This window comes from Salpingoeca rosetta (genome assembly GCF_000188695.1).
Source record: "Salpingoeca rosetta unplaced genomic scaffold supercont1.6, whole genome shotgun sequence".
NCBI classification, from domain to species: domain Eukaryota; class Choanoflagellata; order Craspedida; family Salpingoecidae; genus Salpingoeca; species Salpingoeca rosetta.
This window is the reverse complement of record NW_004754928.1, coordinates 1,960,879-1,981,872: the sequence shown is the minus strand read 5'-3', so window position 1 is coordinate 1,981,872 and position 20,994 is coordinate 1,960,879. Positions and strand designations below refer to the sequence as shown.

General features: G+C 58.5%; 3 protein-coding genes and 2 non-coding genes across 5 annotated transcripts in view; 2 read left to right on the top strand and 3 right to left on the bottom strand.

Moving 5' to 3' along the window:
- Positions 1-187: 187 nt before the first annotated feature.
- Positions 188-13,644, top strand: PTSG_11953 (uncharacterized protein; the record flags this gene model as incomplete). Its single annotated transcript, XM_004996485.1, has 19 exons — positions 188-646; positions 835-1,284; positions 1,562-1,684; positions 1,963-2,260; positions 2,509-2,793; positions 3,057-3,238; positions 3,438-3,540; positions 3,880-4,011; positions 4,176-4,236; positions 4,450-6,555; positions 6,826-6,916; positions 7,120-7,365; positions 7,630-8,816; positions 8,990-9,071; positions 9,253-9,393; positions 9,735-9,890; positions 10,194-10,236; positions 10,620-10,732; positions 10,801-13,644. The coding sequence occupies 19 exons, from the start codon at positions 188-190 to the stop codon at positions 13,642-13,644; spliced, it is 9,102 nt and encodes a 3,033-aa protein (XP_004996542.1).
- Positions 13,645-14,696: 1,052 nt separating this feature from the next.
- Positions 14,697-18,619, top strand: PTSG_03022 (uncharacterized protein; the record flags this gene model as incomplete). The annotated part of the gene is made up of 5 exons (XM_004996484.1): positions 14,697-14,755; positions 15,001-15,115; positions 15,353-15,524; positions 15,637-17,984; positions 18,020-18,619. The coding sequence occupies 5 exons, from the start codon at positions 14,697-14,699 to the stop codon at positions 18,617-18,619; spliced, it is 3,294 nt and encodes a 1,097-aa protein (XP_004996541.1).
- A 404-nt stretch (positions 18,620-19,023) lies between these two features.
- PTSG_20079 lies at positions 19,024-19,098 on the bottom strand. Its single transcript has one exon. It is a non-coding gene; the product is annotated as a tRNA-Lys (tRNA).
- A 513-nt stretch (positions 19,099-19,611) lies between these two features.
- PTSG_03021 (uncharacterized protein) overlaps positions 19,612-20,994 on the bottom strand; it is a gene marked incomplete at its 5' end in the record, with an annotated part of 2,176 nt that continues 793 nt past the window's right edge. Inside the window, 2 exons of the mRNA XM_004996483.1 lie at positions 19,612-20,734; positions 20,770-20,994. The exon at positions 20,770-20,994 is cut by the window's right edge and continues 376 nt beyond it. Of these exons, the coding sequence (XP_004996540.1) occupies positions 20,216-20,734; positions 20,770-20,994 (744 nt within the window). The 3' untranslated portion in view covers positions 19,612-20,215. The remainder of the gene's footprint in view (positions 20,735-20,769) is intronic.
- On the bottom strand, positions 19,768-19,842 carry PTSG_20078. The gene has a single exon. It is a non-coding gene; the product is annotated as a tRNA-Lys (tRNA).

The window sequence follows — 20,994 nt, the reverse complement described above, 5'->3', positions numbered from 1 at the left end:
GCGGTGGATACGTTGCTAGCGGCGCAAACAACCAAACAAACTGAGCGAGTGAGTGAGCGGAACAGAGCACACCGCGACGTGGTTGCTGAGCACAGCCAAGCAGCTCCCACAGACAACGCACACAGCACCACACAGCGCACAGCGCACCACACACAGCACAGACACACACACAGCACACACACACACCATGTCGAAGAAAGGAAAGAAGAGTGGGGGAAAGCGCACGGCGGTAGAGTCGGAGACGAGCAGCTCTTCGCAGCCGCCAGCAGCCATCACCGCTTTGGACATCAACAGCGCAGATGATGGCTGGACAACGTTCCCCGTGCTGCTGCACAGCGCGGCCTCGTACAGCACAAAGTACGTTGAGCAAGCGCTTGCCGTGGCGCAGAAGGGCCAGCGCCGCAGGTTCCACGTGGCCACGCACGCAGACATTGAGCACCTGGTCAAGGAAGCGGCCAAGGCCAAGGGCAAGAGCAAGGATCCCCAGCAAGCCATGGTCTTCGAAGCGTGCGCCACCGCCATGGAGAACGGCCAGCTCACCAGTCGCGGCGCAGCCACGGTCATCGCCGCCAAGATGCTGGCTGCGAAGAAGACCGAGCAGCAGCGCCGCGAAGACCAAGAAGCCGCGCGCCGAGCAGCCCTCTCAGTACGTCCACACACACACACACACACACACACACACACACACACACACACACACACACACACACACACACACACACACACGCGCGCGCGCGCGCGCACCATGGCGGATCATGACTCACTGCAACAATGCTCACACAAACACGCACCTCGCACCTCGCACATGCACCCCACACTCTCTTGTCAATGCAGACACCCAAGGCTGAGGAGGGTGGCTCGCGGTCCAAGACGCCATCAAAGGCTGCGGGGAAGAAGAAGGGCAAAGGCGGAGGTGCAGCTGATGATGCGCCCGGCAAGAAGAAGAGCACGCTGAAGACCCGCAAGGACGAAGCGGCCATGATCGACTACATCGACGATGAGCCGCAGGAGGGTCCCGACCAGTACTGGCTCTTGCACGGCTTCTCCGACCCCATGTTCGTCAAATACATGAGCGATGCCGGCGCCAGCATCCGCGCCCTCATTGACACATCCACGGAGGACGACGAGGACGATGATGAGGAGCAGAGCAGCGCCAGTGGTAGCGCTGACACGCAGGCAGAAACAGCAAGCACGCCGATAGAGGGCACCCCACAGTCGCCCGCTGCCAAGAGGAAGGAGAAGCAACTTTCCCGCGCAACATCGCTCGCAGTACAAGATGACAAGGTACTCGATCGAGCAGCTGGGACATGCACTCTCTTACAGCGGCCGGTGCTGCTGGTGATTGCTGTGTGTCTGTGTGTCTGTGTGTGTCTGTGTGTGTGTCTGTGTCTGTCTGTCTGTCTGTGTCTGGGTCTGGGTCTGGGTCTGGGTGTCTGTGTGTCTTTTTGCTTGTTCGGGCCGCTTTTCCCCTCCTCCTCCTCCTCCTCCTCCTCCTCCTCCTCCTCACTCTACTGTCATTCACAACATGTCACACCACCCGTCATATGTCAACTACCCCCAGGATGCTGCTGCGAGTGAAACGGCCACACCGGCAGCGCCGGTGCAAGACACATTTGTGCCGCAAACGCGCGCGCTCTGCGCTGCTGCAGACCCAACATCCCACCTCCGCGACATTGCATGGCTGGTACGTGTCTGTCTGTCTGTCTGTGTGTGTGTGTGTGTGTCTGTGTGTGTCTTTCTGTGTGTCTGTCTGCCTGTGTGCATACATACGAACATGCAACATCACTCGCACGCACGTTGCACACCTACACACATGCACACATTTGCACATACTCCCTCTCCATCAACTGTCCTGTTGGTGTTCCCTGTTTCACCCAACGCAAACGCTGACATCATCCCCTCCACCAACTTAAAACACACAACACAACACAACACACACACACACACACATCACCACGGCAGACGTTTGATCTTGGGCGCGCGCCATCTGGTGCAGACACCTTTGATCGGATCGCCGCCCTCGTGTACGACGGGCTCAAGCATCACGCCCAGTACACCGCATACCTCTCCTCCCTCCGCATCTGCTCCTTGCCGGCAGCACCAGCCCGCCCACTGGCCAGCTGGCCTGTCTACCGCGCGCTCTCGTCCTCGCTGCACGCCGAGACGACACCCATTGCCGCCCTGATGGACTGCATGCTCAGGCAGGTTGAGGCCACCGTCGCCGCCTCTGCCGCAAGCACTCGCGCACAGAGCGCAGCAGGTGGGGCGCCCTGTGCTTTGTGACTCTGTGTATGTATGTATGTATGTATGTATGTATGTATGTATGTATGTATGTATGTATGTATGTATGTATGTATGTATGTATGTATAGGTATGTGTGTGCATGTGTATCTCTCTGTCTGTCTCTCTGTCTGTCTACCCTTGTCGTCCCCCGTACCTGCCTGCTTGTCATTGCATGTTGGATCTCACCACTGCACGCCACGTGTCCGCCTTGTCCTCCGTGTGCAGTTGGTGATGGCCGCGGTGCCAGCGGCGATGACGGCGAAGGTCTGGCCACGCCGTCCGCAGGCGCCAGCAGAATCGCCAGCGCAACGCCTGCTGCCGACGGTGGCGATGCTAGCGGCTGCGGCAACGCTGCGGGTGGTGTGAAGGATGCGGCGCTGGAAGCACTGCTGGATGGCCACCTGCAAGGCGTGCGCACAACTGAACACGCCAACGACAGCGTGATGCAGGACAGCTTGATGCTGGACGCATCGGTGCTCAAGGCTATTAAGGCCGACAACGACGAGACAGGTGGGCCATGCATGTGTGCTGCATGTGTTGGTGTGGTGGTGTGCAGACACGTCGGCGACATGCTGCACCTCCCGACGTGTGTGCGCAAGTGAATGGACAATGTACATGTTCCTTCCTACCAAAAATGTGCAATCAACTACACATGCACCAGTGCTGTCCACTTCTATCGACTCACCTTATCTCCGTCCCGCTCCACCCTCTCTCCATCCCTCCCTCCACCACCACCTCCACCACCTCCTCTTCGTTCTCCGCCCCTCCATCAGCTGCGCCCATTGTGATTCGCCACGGCGACGCCATCTCCTCCTCCCTCGCCCTCGCCACCGCCTCGTCTTCGGCGTACGATGCTCGGGCAGCCGCGTTTGCTGTTCTCGACGCAAGCCGCGCTGCACACTTGCTCAAGGACGTTTTCCCCCCACAGTCCACAGACACCAAGCACGCACGAGAGGTGTGTTTGTGTGCTTGCTTGCTTGCTTGCTTGCTTGCTTGCTTGCTTGCTTGCTTGCTTGCTTGCTTGCTTGCTTGCTTGCTTGCTTGCTTGCTTGCTCGCTTGCTTGCTTGCTTGCTTGCTTGCTTGCTTGCTTGCTTGCTTGATCGCTTTCTCACCGACTCAAACCCTTCCCCCCCCCCGCCCGACCCACCAACAGCTGCGGCGCCAGCAGCTGCTTAAGTTCTCGAACTCGTCCCCGCCGCAAATGGAGCGCTTTATTCTCCTTTCTGCCATGTCCTCCCTCCTCGCCGACAAAACAGGTCCGCACTTGCTTGCCCCTGCGTGTACCCATCTGCATGGAATTTGTCTGAACAAGAGTGGGGGGGGGCTTGGGTGTGCATGCGTGTGCTTGTGTGTGTGTGTGTGTGTGTGTGTGTGTGTGTGTGTGTGTGTGTGTGTGTGTGTTGTGTGTGTGTGTGTGTGTGTGAGCTCATGTGAGCTCATGTGAGCTTGTGTGAGCTTGTGTGTACGTGTCTGGTGTGGTGTGTGCTTTGGTTTATTCACCCGTACATGAGCTCTTTCATTCGTATGTACATCCTCACGTCCTTATGCGTTCACACTTGTGTGCTCCTGCCTCGCCGTGCATACCAATGGTTCAGGCACGACGGCCGACATGTGGGACTTTTCGCGCTGGAACGTGACTGAGCGCCTGCACCGTCGCTGCTTGCTGCAGTGCCTCAACGACGACATGACAACACACCTCCTCCAGCCTGCTGTACACTACTTTCCAGGTGCTTGCGTGCATGCGCTCTCTGCTGTTTTGTGTGGCACTGGTGTCAACGCGCTGTGTGGAGACGTCCCATGTCCATCTGCCACTCCCTCCTGTCGCTTCTACATCCTCTCACACTTGTGTCCACATGCTCATTTGATGCTTATGTCGCTGCGACGCCTGCAGATATGGACTGTGCGCTCGTTGCCATGCACCGCACGCCTTCCCTTGATGCCCCCACAATCAGGTACACGCGTTGTCATCGCAGCAAACCACTGCTCGCTTGCAAACTTTGAATTCAACAACTCAACACAACTTCCTCAACACGACAACCCAACTCAACACAACTTCCTCAACACAACGACTCACTCACCCACTCACACGCACTCACACACGCAAACTCACTTCGCACGCACGCACACACACACACACACACTTCGCACGCACGCACGCGCATCAGGTCGGAGTGGGGCCACCTTGCCCACACGCAAGTCGCCTTTACAGACTTCCTCGAACACACGTCCAAATGGCTGGCAGAACACGAGCAACTGGAAGAGCAGCAACAGCAACAGCGTGTTGGGTATGACTACCCGAGGCGATTGGTGCAGGTGTCGGGGCAGACGAGTGTACTGGATACGGGCGACGGCACAACGGTGCACGTCACAGAGACTGGTGCCGTGCACGGTACGCGCACGCGGCGGTGGGCGCTGCACAGGGACGGGGTGTGCGTTGCTGTGCACCAGCACGCCCGCAAGCCAAATGACACCCAATCTTCGTCTCAATCACAACAACAGCAGCAGCAGCAGCAACAACAGCAGCAGCAGACAGGGCAGGAAGCGCAGGCAAACACCCCAGCGCCAAAGCAAGATGCTGGCAGCAGCAGTGACAGCAGCCCAGCGCCAGGCCACAGCCTTGTTGTGACGATTGGGGACGCGGCTGTTGCTGTTCCGTTGAGGGTTGTGGAGGCGCTGCGAACGCGCGGGCGGTCGGAGTGGACGCCACCGCAGCCATCACACCAGCAGCAACAACAGCAGCAGGGCGACGATGACACGCTGGCGCCTGGCGGAACTGAGAGCACACGGCCGGAGAGCACGGCTGGTGATCGATCGCGAAAGGGCGGAAAGGAGCGGCCGCGCAGCCGACGCGAGGGCACCAACACGGCCAAGTCCGTGCGCATCAAGGAGCCCGAGGCAACGCGGCAGGAGAGCACCGTACCGCCCACGCGCGGCACAGACGCAGCGGCGACCGCAGCAGAGACGGAGGACGGAGGCGCCGTGACGCAAGATGGCGCTGGTGCTGACGCAACTGCAAACCGGGAGTTTGTGCCCCAACCGCTGGAGTCGCTCCTGCGTGTGAGCGCGGCCACCAACACGGGCGTGCAGGTGCTGCTGATGCCTGGCGGCGAGCTGGTGCTTCGCGAGCCACCCAAGGCCTCCCGCAATCATACAGCAACAGCAGGAACAGCAACAACAACACCCACTGCTGGCGCCGCCGCCGCCGCCACTGAGCGAACGGAGCTGAGCAGGACGGTGCTGCCTGATGGGCATGTGGCGCGGCAGATGAGCGACGGGCGCGTCGTGCTGTTCTGCCCAGACGGCACCGTGTACGACAACGTGGCCAGCGAGACAGAGTGGGAGGTGGTGTCCTTTGACGGCCACCGCCGCGTTGTGCGTGGCAGCCCGCCCGTTGTGAACAGCGAGCATGACGTGCTGGTTGTCCGCCGCATCTCCGTCCCCGAGCGCACGCCCGTACTGACGCGCGAAGACAACGCCACGCTCGTCGGCGAGCTTGAGCGCGACCACGCCGCCGAGTTTGGCGACGGCACGCGCATCGTGACCCGCTGGCTGACGTCCACCTCCAAGCTGGTGCGCGTGGAGCGACTGGGCATGCCGCCTGTTGAACTCCGCGACGATGGCGTGAGCGTGGTCATGCTGGACGGTGGGTCCACAGCTCTCGTGCACCACGCTGCAGAGGGCCGCGTGCGCGTGTGCAGCCCCGAGCGCGGGCTTGAGGTGGCGCTACGGGCGAGTGGCGAGGGCGAAGTGCGGGTTGTGGTGCCGTCGCGGTGGGACAACCTGCGAGAGGACGGGCGCGGTGTGTACGATGCCGTGATGCAGTGGTCTTCGCTGGAGCACCGGTCCAAGAGCACGTTTGACTTCATCACGGGCAGATTCCGGGCAACGGACGCCCTTGGAAGCACGCTGCGCATCACAGACATGCAGGCCGAGGTTGACATGCGGGATGAGGCGCTGACGGCGCCGCTGTCGGTCCGCTACCCGCCGCGCCTGTATGTCGTGCACCGCGACGGCACGTGCACCCGCTTCCTGCGCGAATCGGACGTGGTCGCCTACGACCAGGCCGCAACCGCCGACCCAGCCGTGGAGTGTGTGCAGCCAGAGCTGTACGACGACCCGGGCACCATGTCCCGCACATACATTGCACGCCAGAGGCCGCCAAACACCTTCCTGCAGAGCTACGAGAAGTCGTCTGTGCTCCCGCTGTCACTGCAGCGCGCACACCTCCCACATCACGACTTTGAACGCCCAGAGCAACTCCTCGTCATCAGGTGCGTGGAATAGTGATGATGATGATGATGATGATGATGATGATGATGATGATGATGATGATGATGATGATGATGATGATGATGATGATGATGATGATGATGATGTTCTTGCTGTTGCTCTTGCTGTTGTTCTTGTTCTTGTTGTTCTTGTTCTTGTTCTTGCTCTTGTTCTTGTTCTTGTGGTTGTAGAGAGTGTTTCGGCGGGTGCTTCTGGTGCTGTGTCTCACTCAATGTTTTCGGTTGTGTGTCTTGTTGCTCCTGTGCTTGCAGGCAACTGCAATTCCACCCACCCATTGGTCCCCAAGAGCAAGCAGCTATGGCATCGGATCTCCACCAATACCACCAGTGGCTCGCCAACCAGGTTGGTGATGCTGTGGTGCAGGCTGCCCCCTTCTATGTGTGCATGTGCGAGTATGCGTGTCTGTGTGTCTGTTTATCCGTTTATCCTGTGCTGTCCATGCCTGTCCGCCTGTCTGTGGTGCCAAATGCTTGTTTGTTCACTCGCGCTTCCATTGACAAAACCGCTCACCTTGAACAACAACAACGCCATGTGTTTCATATTAGGCTGCTGCCGCACAGGCGCTGGAGATTGTTGATGAACGGTCTAATATGGAGAAGGGCGCAGCGGCAGAGCTTGCACAGGAGCTGGCACGCAGCCTGGCCACGCTGAAGGATGAAGCAGTGGTTGATGGCTGTGAAACGCTGACGGCGCCCCCACCAAAGCCAGTCGCACAGACAACCAACAGACGCACCCTGGATGAATTCTTTGACAACGATGAGGCCGCATCGGGCAACATCATGGAGATGAAGGTGTGCTTGTTTGTTTGACCGCCATGCTCGTTGTGGGGCGAGTCGCTTTGGTGAGGGAGGGAGTTGATGGCAGTGCGTGGCTTGTTAGGAGTTGTAATGTATGTTGCGTCTTTGTTTGGTTGTTCGTCCTCAGCATGCATCGGTTTATCCTGTTGTGTCTCTTCACGGCCACGTTGGTCGCAACTTTCGTCGCCCTTGTCGCCACCACTCGCCATTAATGGACGTGTCGTGTACGTGCAACTGCCTCGCACATGCACCCTGCAGGCCATGCTGCAGAGCAAGACGATTCCCGACTACTTTGAGAGCCCAGAGGCCGCGGCGCTGCGCACGAAGCTGCAGGCGCACTCTGAGGCATTGCACGCAGCAAGCAAGGCTGCTGACGGCGGTGGCCGCAAGCAAGCGCAACCACGCATCGACACGCCGCCAGGCGATGACGGACGCGATACCACAGCGACTGCAACTGCTGCTGCCGCTGCTGCTGCGGAAAACACCACCGGTGTGGCGAGAACGCAACCAGCTCCAGTGACGCAGCAAGGACAAGAGGAGGCAGCTTCCACCGACGCAGCAGCAGGCACACAAGACCAGGAAGCGCCGTCCTCAGACACCGTGGAGAGCCCTGGCATGGTGAGTCCCTCAAAGATGTTTTCGTTTGCGCCGGAGCTTGGGGATGACCGCGAGCACTTGCCTGCGGCGCTTGACAAGCGGGAGCGCGAGGTGTCGGCGGAGGTGGTGCGCTCCACAGACCGCGATAACCTTGACGCGTATGCACGCCCGCCATCGCAGGACGATGCCGGCGCCGTCATTGTCGCGCGCCAGCTGTCCGCGACACAACAAGAAGGGGCAAGCAGCAACGCTGGTGCTGAGGATGAGGAGGATGATGATGAGGATGGCGGTGCTCTTGCCGATGCGCCAGCAAAGCTGCGATCCACGCTGACCAAACGCGACCTTGAGGGCTCTGCCATGCCGGAGTCGGACGACGAGCTGGCCGCCACGCCACAGTCGTCATCGCCTCAGGAGCAGGAGACCACGCCCCCGCCCTACAACGCAGTCGCGCAGAAGACGCGCGCGTTTGCGTTTTTGCACGAGCACGCGGAAGATCAGCCGCAGATGGTGCAGGCAACCCCGACGGCCCTCACCAGCGCAAGCGTGGACATGGTCCCTGCGCCCACGGCAACAGAGGCGCGCACGCAGCAGGAGGTGGAGAAGAGCGAGTCGCCGGAGCCGCTTGTGCGCCGGGTCAGCAGCAGCAGCATGGGCGGTGTGCGGCCGTCGAGCGCTGGCTCGCGCACGCTGCCGGAGGTGCGGGTGCGGTCTGCGCAGACGCTTGGCTCGGACCTGCCCCGTGAGCTACGACAGGCACAGCAGCAGCAGCAGCACGGCGCCCCGCTCAAGGAAGTTGTGCCACCAGCACTTGTCCGACCAAACCCACTCCCGGCCATCGGCAGCCACGGGTATGTGTTCTGTGTTGATGATTGGGTGGAGAGAAGGGGGGGGATTGTGGAAGGTGCCTGGAACTGATGTATTGTATTGGATGGGTGCGAAAGGCGTGCATGGGTGTTTTGTGTTTGCCTTTCTGCTTGCTTGCTCGCTAGCTAGCTGACTTGATGTTGTCATCACTGTCCAGGTCCCTTGCAAACGTTGAGCAGAAGGCCGCGCCAGCTGCAGAGAGCCACGTGCCAGCGCACGTTGAGGCTGTGCCATCACAGGTACTTGCGTGTGTGTGTGTGTGTGTGTGTGTGTGTGTGTGTGTGTGTGTGTGTGTGTGTGTGTGTGTCGAACTACTTTTCTCTCCCTCTGTGTGTGTGTGTGCGAGCATAATTGTCCTGTGCTTGTCTCTGGTTTTGTTAATCTGTCTCAACTCGTCATGCTTCGTGTCGTGTTGTCCAGGCCGAGTTTGGGACGCTCAAGGGCGGGTGCACGTACTGCCTGGTCATCAAGCTTCACAACCGCGGCTCTGTACCTTGCGCTGTGGACGTGCATGCGCCACCGGTTGACTCTGGCCTCGACGTGTCATGCTTGGCAGACAAGGTGTGGTCTCAGGGTTATAGCTTATGCCCAGGGTTATAGTTTTGCGTGCGGTTCATTTGCCTTTGCGTGTGTGCATGTGTGTGTGTCGATACGTGTGTGCGTGTCTGTCTGTCGGTCGGTCGGTCTGTCTGTCGGTCGGTCTGTCTGTCGGTCGGTCGGTCGGTCTGTCTGTGTGTGTGTGTGTGTGTGTGTGTGTGTGTGTGTGTGTGTGTGTGTGTGTGTGTGTGTGTGTGTGTGTGTGTGGACACCTGTGTCTATGCACAGTTTTGCAATACTCCATGTATGCCTCACTCACGCGTACAAACCACATGATCCGATTGTGTGCACGTCTGTGAATCAAGATTGCGCCGGGTATGTCCATCAAGGTGACCCTGCAGATTGACACGGCCAAGTGCTTGGGGCCCAGAGCCCAACGCGAACTCAAGCAGGAGGTTGTTATCAAATGTGACACGGCGTCTGTGTCCATCCCCGTTACAGCCAACGTGCTCTCGCTAAAGGTGTGAATGTGTGTGTGTGTGTGTGTGTGTGTGTGTGCGTGCGTGTGTGTGTGTGTGTGCGTGCGTGGGTAGGCGTCTGTGCGTGTGCGTCTGTGCGTCTGACTGCCTGTGTGGGTGTTTGTATGGGCGCCTGCCTCTACGTGAGCGTGTGGATCTGTCTCCGTGCCTGTCTCGATATCTTCATCCGCCCTCCCGTGCATACACGCGCGCATTGCACATTGCCGCTGCTGTGTGGCCAAACATCTTGACGCCGCGTGTACCCGCACTCACGCTCTGCCATTTTTCGGCACCCCTTGGGCACAGGATTTTGAAGCGCAGAAGGTGTCATCACGGAGCAGAGGCCCCGGTGTGCGCCTCATTGCTGCTCGCTCCCACCACCCTTCCACCTCCTAAACGACGCACGCTGACACACACACACACACGCACGCACGTACACACACACGTACACGCACGCACACACGCACGCACGCACACACACACACACACCTGCACACGCACGCACACACGCACGCACACACGCACACACCTTGGTTTGTGCAGTGCAATTTTATTCGGTGCTGCCACACATTTTTTCTTTCGATTGTCACCCCCGCCTTTGACGCTGCAAACAGCAGAGCACTTTCTCTTGTAAAGATACACTTACTGCTCAACCTTCTGTGTCGAACCAAAGCCGTGCATCTTTGTCATCTTCGCGGCTTCACTTTGAGTGCCCACCCAAAACAAACACAGCGCGCTCGACACCAACACAAGACACAGAACAACAACAGCAACAACAGCAGCAGCAGCAGCAGCAACAACAACTACAACAACAAGAAGAATGGCAGACGTGGACGCTGTGGTGCGTAAGACAACGTTCGTTCGCACTGGCGCCAAAAAAGGCGAGTGCTCGGAACCACACACCGACCATGAGTCGACAGACGACCTTGACCTTGCCTGGATGAGGCCTTCGACCCTCACGTTCGACCCAGTGACGCACACGGAGGTCACGCGGGCCTTCTATGCCAGATTCACGAAGCAACAGCAACAGCAGGACGGCGAGGAGTGGTTCAGCGAAGACCTGAAGACGCAGCTCAAGCAGCTTGCAGAGCAGAGTGGCCTTCTCGACAACCACATCACCTCTACAAACAGCAGCAGCGATGACGACACCACCACGACGGCACACGACAGCGACGGCAACAGCAGCGACGGCAACAACACCAGCAGCAACAGCACTCCCAGGAGCAGTTCAGGCACCATCTCCCTTGCTATCATGGTCATGTTGGGACAGCAGCAACCCCACGACGTGCGGCTGCTTGGCTGCAGCCTGCTGGTGACGGGGCTGACGACTGGCGCGCTTCGGCCAAGTGACATCCAGCCAGGCGCCTTGCCTGCGCTGTTGAGCACCATCGGCAAGCCGGATGTGCCGGGGAAGCTGCAGGTTGCCGCATGCTATGCCGCGTTCCACTGCTTCCGCCTGTCGACAGCGCGCGCGCGAAACTCAGCCCTGAAGGACGGCGCACTGCAGACGGTTGTTATGGGCGCCCTCGCTCATCAGGGACGTTCTGCGGATATGCTGTGCGCGGTGCTCGGACTTGTGGTGAAGGGGCTGGCCAGGACTACACCAACAGCGGTTCTCCGTGCAGCCTTCCCCGACATCACGCACGTTCTCTCCCTCATGACGAGCGTGGCCATGGCGTGCAAAAATAACGGCGTGCTAGTGGGTTTTGTGAGCTGCTTCCTGTGCATGGCGGTGTCCACAAAGCTGAGGGAGCCAGCACTCCTTCCTGATGTCAGCGCTGGCATCCTCATCAGCGCCGTGCTGTGGGACTGCAGCGGCACGGGCATTGCGCCAGAAGCGCTCGAGCTCTTCTCGCACATTGCGCGCGGGATGCAGCAAGATCTGTATGAGTGGGTCATGTTCTGGTGCCTTGGCGTTTCAGAGGACGCCGCACGCGTTCTCTTTACAGCATCTGCGTCTGCACTCAGCCAGAACCCAGACAACCTGCGCCTGCTCATGGGAGCGCTGCTGCTGCAGTATGGGTGCGTTCACGAATCAAGAGCGGAGCAATACCTCCTCAACCACAGCGACTGGCCCCACGTGTTTGCAGCAATCTCACGGTCGGAGACGACGGACGAGGAGAAGACTGTGGCCTGGGACGCTGTCAACGCATGTTTGCTCCGACAGCCGTGCCATGACACCACGACGCTGATGCAAGCTATCGAGGCTGGCTTGCGCATGATGCTGACGTATGAGCCCGAGGGGCATGAGGTCAAGCTACAGGGGCTGAGCGAGATGTACCACCGCCACAGCCCCTTCTGCGATGATCTCGGTGACACCTATCGCTCAAGGCGCCCGATATTCACTCGACTGAAGACCATTCTTCGGCAACTCCACCGCGAGCGGGACCATGACGAGGCCATCCGCCTCCTCGTCTCAGTGCACCTGCCACTCTTTACCTGGGCAGCAATGGCAGACATGCCATCGGAATGGGTCGCGGCAATCGTCGAGGCTCTCCTGCACGCCATACGCCACCAGCTGTACTGCAACAACCACGAGTTTGTGCTGATTGGACTCCGCTTTGCGACGAGCTTGACCGGCGCAGGCGCTTGCTTTCGGTCACAGCTGCTCGAGTACGGTGCACCAAAGCTTGCGTTGCTTGTGCTCCGATACGAGCTTCCACTCGCACATCGCTGGAGCGGGCGTGTCTTGGGCAAGGCCGCCATGAACATGTGGACGCTGGCCAGCTTCTACACGAGCGCAACCTGCAGCGCAATCGTGAACGCGCGGGGCCTCTCGGTGCTCCTTGCGGTCCTGCGCCACGTCACGGCGAAGGAGGCGGCTGTGCCAGCCAAGTGCTGCTGTGCGTTTGTGCTCAATCACATCCTCGACGACTGTGACAGTAGCGCCACGTGCGGCGCCGCACAGACCCTGCGCGAGGTGGGCATCAACGCGCTCGACCAGATGATCACGAGCGTGTGTCAGCCGGTGTCGAACCTGACGCAGCCGCTTCACACGGTGGGGTGCGATGTGGTAGGCCTCACGACACAGCCGGCCTGCCTGGCGCTGCGGCTCATGATGAGAATCTGTGGTGGCGACACCGATGAGGGCTGCGTCGAGGCGCAGCACCGCTTCCCGAATGTGCACGTATCGCTGCAGACGCTGACACTGCTGTTTGCACAGCTGTCCCACACAACCGAAACACAGGAAGCCGTGTGCGTGCTTCGCACCCTGGACGTGCTCATGAGCATGGGCGCTGGTGACCAAGATCAAGGCAAGAACGCGCTGGCCTTCGTCAAGCACTGCGGGATGAAGGCCGCTGTGATTGGTGTGAAGTCCCACATTGGTCAATGGCGCGCAGATGTTGCCGCAGCATGGTGCCGCATGCTGGGCACGGTGACGGTGGCTGTTGGGCTGGACAGGATGGCGGCGTCGGTGGAAGACGCCTGCATTGCAAACCCAGAGCTCTCCATCCTCAATTTGGTTCGCCGCGCAATCAGCCTGTCCCAGTCCGCGAGCGGAAGCGACGACGCCATCGTGGTTACTGCCTGTGAGCGACTGAAGCAAGTGGAAGCCATGGCCAACGCCCGCCTCACAGCAAAGAAGAAAGCACGACGCGCCTCCAAGAAAGGTGCTGCGGGCAAGAAGAGCGCGGCGAAGAAGGCTACGCAGCGAGCTCAGGCGGGGCTTGCTCGTGGTGGCGTTCTCAAGACCATCGACCTCAACGTCATCTCTGCCAACGGCGCAGCGCAACTGACGTTCACTGGCAAGTTTTGATCAGTGTACATGGGATCACACCAATCACTTTCAGCGAGCGGCTTGGCAGTCGCCTTTCTCGGTGTACCAGAGCAAGTGAGACAGAGACATGGAAATGCCGGGGGGGGGGGGGGTGGTTGGTCAGGGAATTGCGTGTGTGATAGTGTGTGTGTGTGTGATAGTGTGATAGTGTGTGTGTGTGTGTGTGTGTGTGATAGTGTGTGTGTGTGTGTGTGCGGATGTGTGTGTGGTGGGGTTTGTGTGTGTGTGCGGATGTGTGTGTGGTGGGGTATGGTGGGGTATGGTGGTGTGGTAGGGACTATCGAGCTTCTTGATGCCAACAGATATCACGGATAAAGGCCGCAGTTGTTCGCATAATTCTTTGAACGAGTGTGGGCGGTGGCATGGGGAGAGTGTCGAATCAACATGCTCACGGTAGCATGGGAGTAGTGGACAAGTGTTGCGGATGTCATTTGACGACTTTTCGCTGCTTGTTCTCCATTCCCACTACGTCACTCGCCCTTGACAACTTGAATCTGAACGCGCGCGCGCACACTCACACTCACACACGCGAGCGCCTCTTTTTTCTTGTGGTGGTGCGTCGTGTCGACTGACGCGTGCGTGCGTACATTCAATCACATACTGTGTTGACTGGGTGCTCATGTGATGTGATGTTGCTCGCATGTGCGATGCTCTTGTCACAATGCAGAGTGCGCTTGCGTTTTGTGTTTGTGTGTCTCTCACGTCAGGACTCCTGACAGGTCACGTTCATTGTTGTTTCTCTATCCCACATTGACTGCATATTGTCCATATCACCATAAACGACAGCTGTTGATGATGTGCAAACGTTACATGACGTGAAACCCCACTCACCAGCAGAGTGGGTGGCTGTGTGTGTGATGAAACTGTGACCGTCAAGTGAGTGCAGTTCGACAAGTGAACAAATGAGCGAACAAACAGTCGAATGGTTGCAGCACAGCACAGCACAGGAATAACGTTGTGTGAGATACGCAGACAAATTTTGTACATGTCCTGTCGACAGAAGGCCGTACGGTGGCTGTGATACTGCAGCAATGAGGGCGACGAGGGCAAAGACAGCAAAGATCTATGGTAGCGAGGATGGCAGACGAGGGTGATTGGCGTGGGTCTCAATTCTTCCTTGGTAACAGCGCGTTGTCAACGCATTCACGCACGCACACAAGTATATAAAGGTACGCACACACACACACACACACACACACACAGAGCACGCGCGTTGCAGCTTCTTTCTCAAGTGCGCGCACACGCTCCCTTTCTCCTCGAACACTGCAGCACAAGCGCACACATCGCTCATTTTCCTTCCGCTGCGGAGTGACTCCATCCACGTTTGCGCTTCAGCGTCCTGCATCATCGCCCTCAACTGACGACATCAAGCTCAAGACTCCATCCCGTGTACCTTGACTGCCATCGCGTCCCCCAGTCGACAGCATCGACGCACGAGAGGCACGTCTTCGTCCTGCGTCGATTGTTGTTTCAACCACAACCTCCTCAGCACATACAATCACACTCTCCCCACGCCCAGGCAAGCCAACACGCCTGATCGACACACGCGCATTGCACCTCTTTGTCAAGGGTTGGCAGCGACAACACAAACTCTGCGTCGACACGGTGGACAGCAAGACGACGGCGCTTGCCTTCCTCGCTTCACGTGTTGGTTTGAACGCTGAACGCGCTGTGCACACGGCCACAGGACGGTCGCATCAACGTCATCCTCCTCTTCTCCGCTTCGTCCATCTGCATCATCTCAGGCTGCAGCCATGCCTTCTGGGTCACCACCTGCAAAACGCCCAGCCACTGCTGCAAGAAGGACGGACACATTGTCAGCCGACGCGCCCACGACGCCAAACGCACCCACAACGACGGTACATCGGCCACCCGCGACAGCAGATGCACATGCGTCTTCCACTACAGCACGCACCCCTTCGTTGCCGACATACGTGCCTCCCACGACGGCACGTGCATTGCCCGCCGCAGCACAGGCGTTGCTCGCCTTGGCAGGCGTTGCTCCGGCCACGTCAAACGCTGGTCTCGCCGTGACACCCACTGCTCCCGGTTCAGTGCCCGCTGCTCCCGGTTCAGTGCCCGCTGTTCCCGTTTCAGTGCCCGCTGTTCCCCTTTCAGTGCCCGCTGTTCCCGTTCCAGCACCCACTGCTCCCACAAGTACACGCGCTGGTCTCGCCGTGACACCCACTGCTCCCCTTTCAGTGCCCGCTGTTCCCGCCATGGCGAACGCGCCTCCTGCTACAACTACGTCAGGAGCACCTGCCTCAGCCTCTCCCGCAGCTGGCAACAATGACGTGCCAGAAGCTGAGCTGCAGGCACTTGGGCAGGAAATGCTGACATGCCGGGACCAAGCAGTAATGGCAGCGCTACAGCGCCAAGCGCTCGCGGCCGGAAAGCGTGTTCTGATCGCTCGGTTTGGGGGCCTTGATGGGGGCGCTGCCTGGCGCAAGGAGATATCACCGATCATCACGGCGTACGTCAAGCAGCGCCCACGACTAGGCAGCCTGCTGCTTGCAGTGGCTCTGAAAAGCAAGGTGCTGCAGCCCGACGACGTCGAGCCTGATGCGCTTCAGGCCCTCTTCAGCATGATGAGCGACCGGCAAGTTGACGCGACCACGCGCAGACATATGGCATATGCAGCCAACGAGGTCGCCAGCCAGGCACCGCCTTCGCTGCTGAATGCAATGCTGAAGGACGGCGACCTGCAGGAGCTGGTGGTGGATGCACTGCCTCACTACGCAGATCCTGTGACGTGCAGCTTCCTCCTTGACGTGTGCGCCTTTGTCTTCAACGTGTGCAGGGCGATGTGCGGCTTTGAGTCGACAGGTGCACGTCGCTGGTTTCGTGACCTGCCACGTGTGCTGAAGCTCGCGGTTCACATGGCCCAGGACAACGGTGTCGTTGTGGTCGCTGTATTGCTCTTGGTCCGAGCTGCGGTGGAGTTCATGGATGCAGTCGCGGATGTGCCGGACGACCTCGCCAAACTCTTGGTGCAACACAGTGGCTGGACAAGACGGGGCACATTCTCCCACCTATTGTCCGTGATAGTATCGGCGCAGATGCTGCTCAAGTTGTCGGATGTCAGCGAAGCAGAAGCAAGGGCTTTCCTCTCCAGACTTGCTGCGTTCACCCCATCACAGCACGCCCGCCAGATTATGGTGGTGGTCCAGCACGTGCACGCGGCCACATCCCCGCAAGACGTACAGCGTCTATTTGGCATGCTGGCTTTGCAGTTTGCAGCCATGTCAAAGCAGCAGACGTCACACTTTCTGCTCTGCCGCAGTTACCCTCACGTACGACAGCTGATCGCAGCACTGCAGCAGCAAGACACCTGGCCACCGCTCGTGATGTGGCTTGTCTGGCTTGCTCTGAAGGACATGGTGCTGGATCGGCAACTCGTCGACGCTGATCTTCGACGTTTGGCCATCCAAGCCGGCTCGCGCTACCTGCTCGCACAGGACGCACCCGGCTGCGACACCGATGCGACTCTGCTGTTGCTTGCCGACGTGACGCCAGAAGCGGACGTGGACAACATGGTTCACACGCGGGTGACGCGAATCGAAGCGGTGCTGACGAACACCGACGGAGACCGGGAAGCAGGCGGAGGCATGGCCGCAGCGGTCGACGATATGCTGCTTCTGCTCCGTGACCTGGTTGCGTGCTCATCACATCTGTCATACGAGGTGGCATGCGCGACCGTCGACGTCTTGTGGACGGCTGCCCAGCTGCATGCGCAGGCGAGTGAGCTCATGGTGTTGGCGGTGCGTGGCCTGACGTACCTGGCGAAGTCCAGCACACACGTCGCAGAGCGCATGAGGCATCGCGATGTGGTGGCGGGTGCACTGGCTGCCGCTCGGCGAGGAGTCTCCCAGAACACACTGCAAGGCAAAGCCATGCTGGCACATGCCCTGGGGCTGGTGTCGGCCATCTGCGCGTCTGATCCCGCCCACTACGCCTCCATGCTCGACTGTCATGAGGGTGCTAGTGGTGTTGGGATGCTCCTTCAGATTGCACGCAATGACACGGGAAAGTGCTGGGCCAGCGTACTTGGGTTGCTGAAGGACCTGCTGCACACGCCTGCGAGAGCAGAGGTGCTCCGCGTGCATCGCCGGATGTGTCTGGAGGCCATGCTTGCTATTGTGTCGAGCAAACGCGTCACGCCCAAGATGACCATCCAGCAGGATACGCGCATCGGAGCAAAGCATCTGTCACCAGCATCCTACATCGCCGACATCCTCACGGAGCTGCTGCTGAGGAGGAGAAGGAGAAGAAGGAGAAGAAGGAGAAGAAGGGGCAGAAGGAGAAGAGCGGAGATGAGCGTCTCGCCAGGGAAAACACAACTCATGTGGTGGAGGTTGCTGTCTCCCGCCCCTTGCTTGCGCTGCTCGTGCATCGTGCTCGTGAGATGAGGCTTTTGGGCGCTGGTGCGCAACGCACGGCTCGCGTACTCCGCGCACTGGAGATCCTGGTGGGCATGCGCGGAAATGCGCTCGAGTTTGTTGGACCCGGGGATGGACCTGAAGGCGACGACTGCTTTGGCGACTTGCTCGACGAACTCGCGGAGTGTTTGGCCTCAGAAGGACAGACGCACACCGTTGCGTGGTGTCGCTTGATGGGTGTGGTCATGCGCACGATGGAATCGAATCTGGAGCCCCTACGACTGGCGCTGCGACGGCATGTCAGCCGCAACGCTGAGCGGTTTGCCAGTTCGACTCGGGGGCCTGGGATGAAGTTCCTGCTCAGCGTGTTCAAGGACGCACTCAAGCGCTGCGGCTGTCGCACCTACGACAACGATGCCGTGGTGGTTGACACGCGCGCTCGCCTCCAGGCACTGATCAATGTCCTGACCAAGGAGGATCAGCAGTCACAGCGACGAGGAAGGGAAGGGAGAGGAGGAAGGGGAGGAAGGGGAGGAAGGGGAGGAAGGGGAGGAAGGGGAGGAAGGGGAGGATGATTGGTGGTGGTGGGAAGTGGGGGAGAGGGGGAGGGTGCAGTGTAGTGTAGTGTGTGTGTGTGTGTGTGTGTGTGTGTGTGTGTGTGTGTGTGTGTGTGTGTGGAGGTATGTGTGTGAGTGTGTGTGTGTGTGTGTGTGTGTGTGTGTGTGTGTGTGTGTGTGTGTGTGTGTGTGTGTGTGTGTGTGCGGACGGGAGGTGTGTGGAGGTGTGTTGTTGAGGGGCAGGTGCAGAATAAACGCTCTCTGAAACACATCCAAAGTGACAGCACGTTCAGTCGTTCAAGGTGTGACGCAGGATACAGGAAGAGACACCAAAGGCCAAGCATGCAGGCAGCACAGCAGCATGTGCAAGAAGCACATGTACAGTGCCTCAGTGCACCAAAGGAAAAAAAAAAAGAAACGCGAGCCTCCAGCGGGGCTCGAACCCGCGACCCTGAGATTAAGAGTCTCATGCTCTAACCAAACTGAGCTATGGAGGCTGGAACTGATCCAATTTTGGATGGGGTCACAGGGCAAAATTTGCTCTGTTGATTCAGGAAGGTACTCATTGTGTGCTTCGAGCGCCGACTTGCTTCTTTGCTCTTTTGCTTGCTGCCTTTCTGACTTGAGCGAGACAGAGAGACAAGGAGACACTGTTGCACCTGTTGCACGGTGTAGGGATCTGAGAGCAGGGAGAAGGTAAATGGTTGGAACAACACTACCCTGCCTGTGTTTCGTGATGATGATGATGGACCTTTCTATGCGACCTTGAATAGTGTAACATTGAACCATTGAACTCTTCTAGGCCTTTTGCTTACTTTAGTTTATTCTGCTTTGTTTTCTGGGAGTGTGTCTTCTTTTCTTTGATAACGAGACAGGTGGAGGGAGATGAGAGGCTACTGAACCAGTCTGGGCCGTGTATTGTAACACTAGAAGTAACGAAGCGAGAGAGTGTGGTTGTTATGGTTGAGTGATGAATGAAGAAAAGATCTAAAGATGATGCTGTTGTGAGCGCTGAACTGAGATGGCTGGAGTCGCACGGACCTCTTGGGGATTAGGAGAGTGGCTAGCACACCAGAACAGCAGGTGTGGGGCAAGGACACAGCAATAATGCTTTGCACGAACAAGAGAGGGAAAAAAAGGTGGCTCTGAAAAAAAAAGTAAACGCGAGCCTCCAGCGGGGCTCGAACCCGCGACCCTGAGATTAAGAGTCTCATGCTCTAACCAAACTGAGCTATGGGGGCATATCTTGTTGTGATGGAGAGAGAGAAAGTGACAATTACAACCATGGCTGGATGCTGCTGGCAAACAAGACGAACGCAGCAAGCACTTGAGCACTGTTGTCACACTGTGAGTGCACACTCCTACACTCACTGGAACAAACAAACAGGCGGACGGTACAAGAACCATGACATGCACAACGGCGTGCTTTGACTACATAAGGCGTGAATAGAATACAAATACGAGGCAAACAACCAAAATGGGGCAGGGGGGGGGGATTCGAAACGACAAGAATCAGACGATAGAACGACAGCAGAGCACGACTAGAATGACATCCACACAGCAAACGGAAGTCCGGCCAGCTCCAGAGTAGAGGCACCTCTGCACCTAGGCACGTCATGCGCTACTGCTGCTTCCGGTGCTGTGCTGCTGCTCTTGGTGGTGCTGCTTGGCCAAGCGGATCAGCTTGTTGGCCTTGCCCATCGTCACGCCAGCATCCGTCAGCACTTGTACTGTCAGCATCTCGCCAACAACCAACTCAACCAAGTCATCGAGCGTGTCAATGTCGTGCTCAGCAAGGGCTGGTGCAACCTGCGGTAACAGCGAGTGGTGGTCGAGCCACGCTTGCAGCTTTGGCTCAAACGAAGAAACAGTGGTCGTTGTGGAAGTGCTGGAAGGCAGAACGGACGGTGACGATGACGACATGGGTGGTGCGGTTTGCGGCTGGCGTCGTTGACTGCCATGGTTGCCGTTGCTGTTGCTGTTATGGTTGCTGTGATGATTGCTGCTGCTGTTATGGTTGCTGTTGCTGCTGTTGCTGCTGTTGCTGTTGCTGTTATGGTTGCTGTGATGCTGTTGCTGTTGCTGTTGTTGTTGCTGCTGCTGCTGTTGCTGTTGTTGTTGCTGCTGCTGCTGCTGCCGCCATTGCATGCGGCAACAGCTTTACGCACACGCTCTGCGATTCTTGACGCATCCATTGCTCGGTCAACCTCGTACTGGAAGGATGTGATCCCATCCATGTCAAACAGCGACAGCACCACTTCGCGCACAGTCTTGTGCTGCTGTGGTGGCGGCAGGTGCAGCACCCGTGCAAAGTACTGGTCCAGCGCTGCTATGATCTTTCTGTTCACCACATCTGGCAGTGTCATTGCCAGCCGCTTCATGCGGTCAAATGA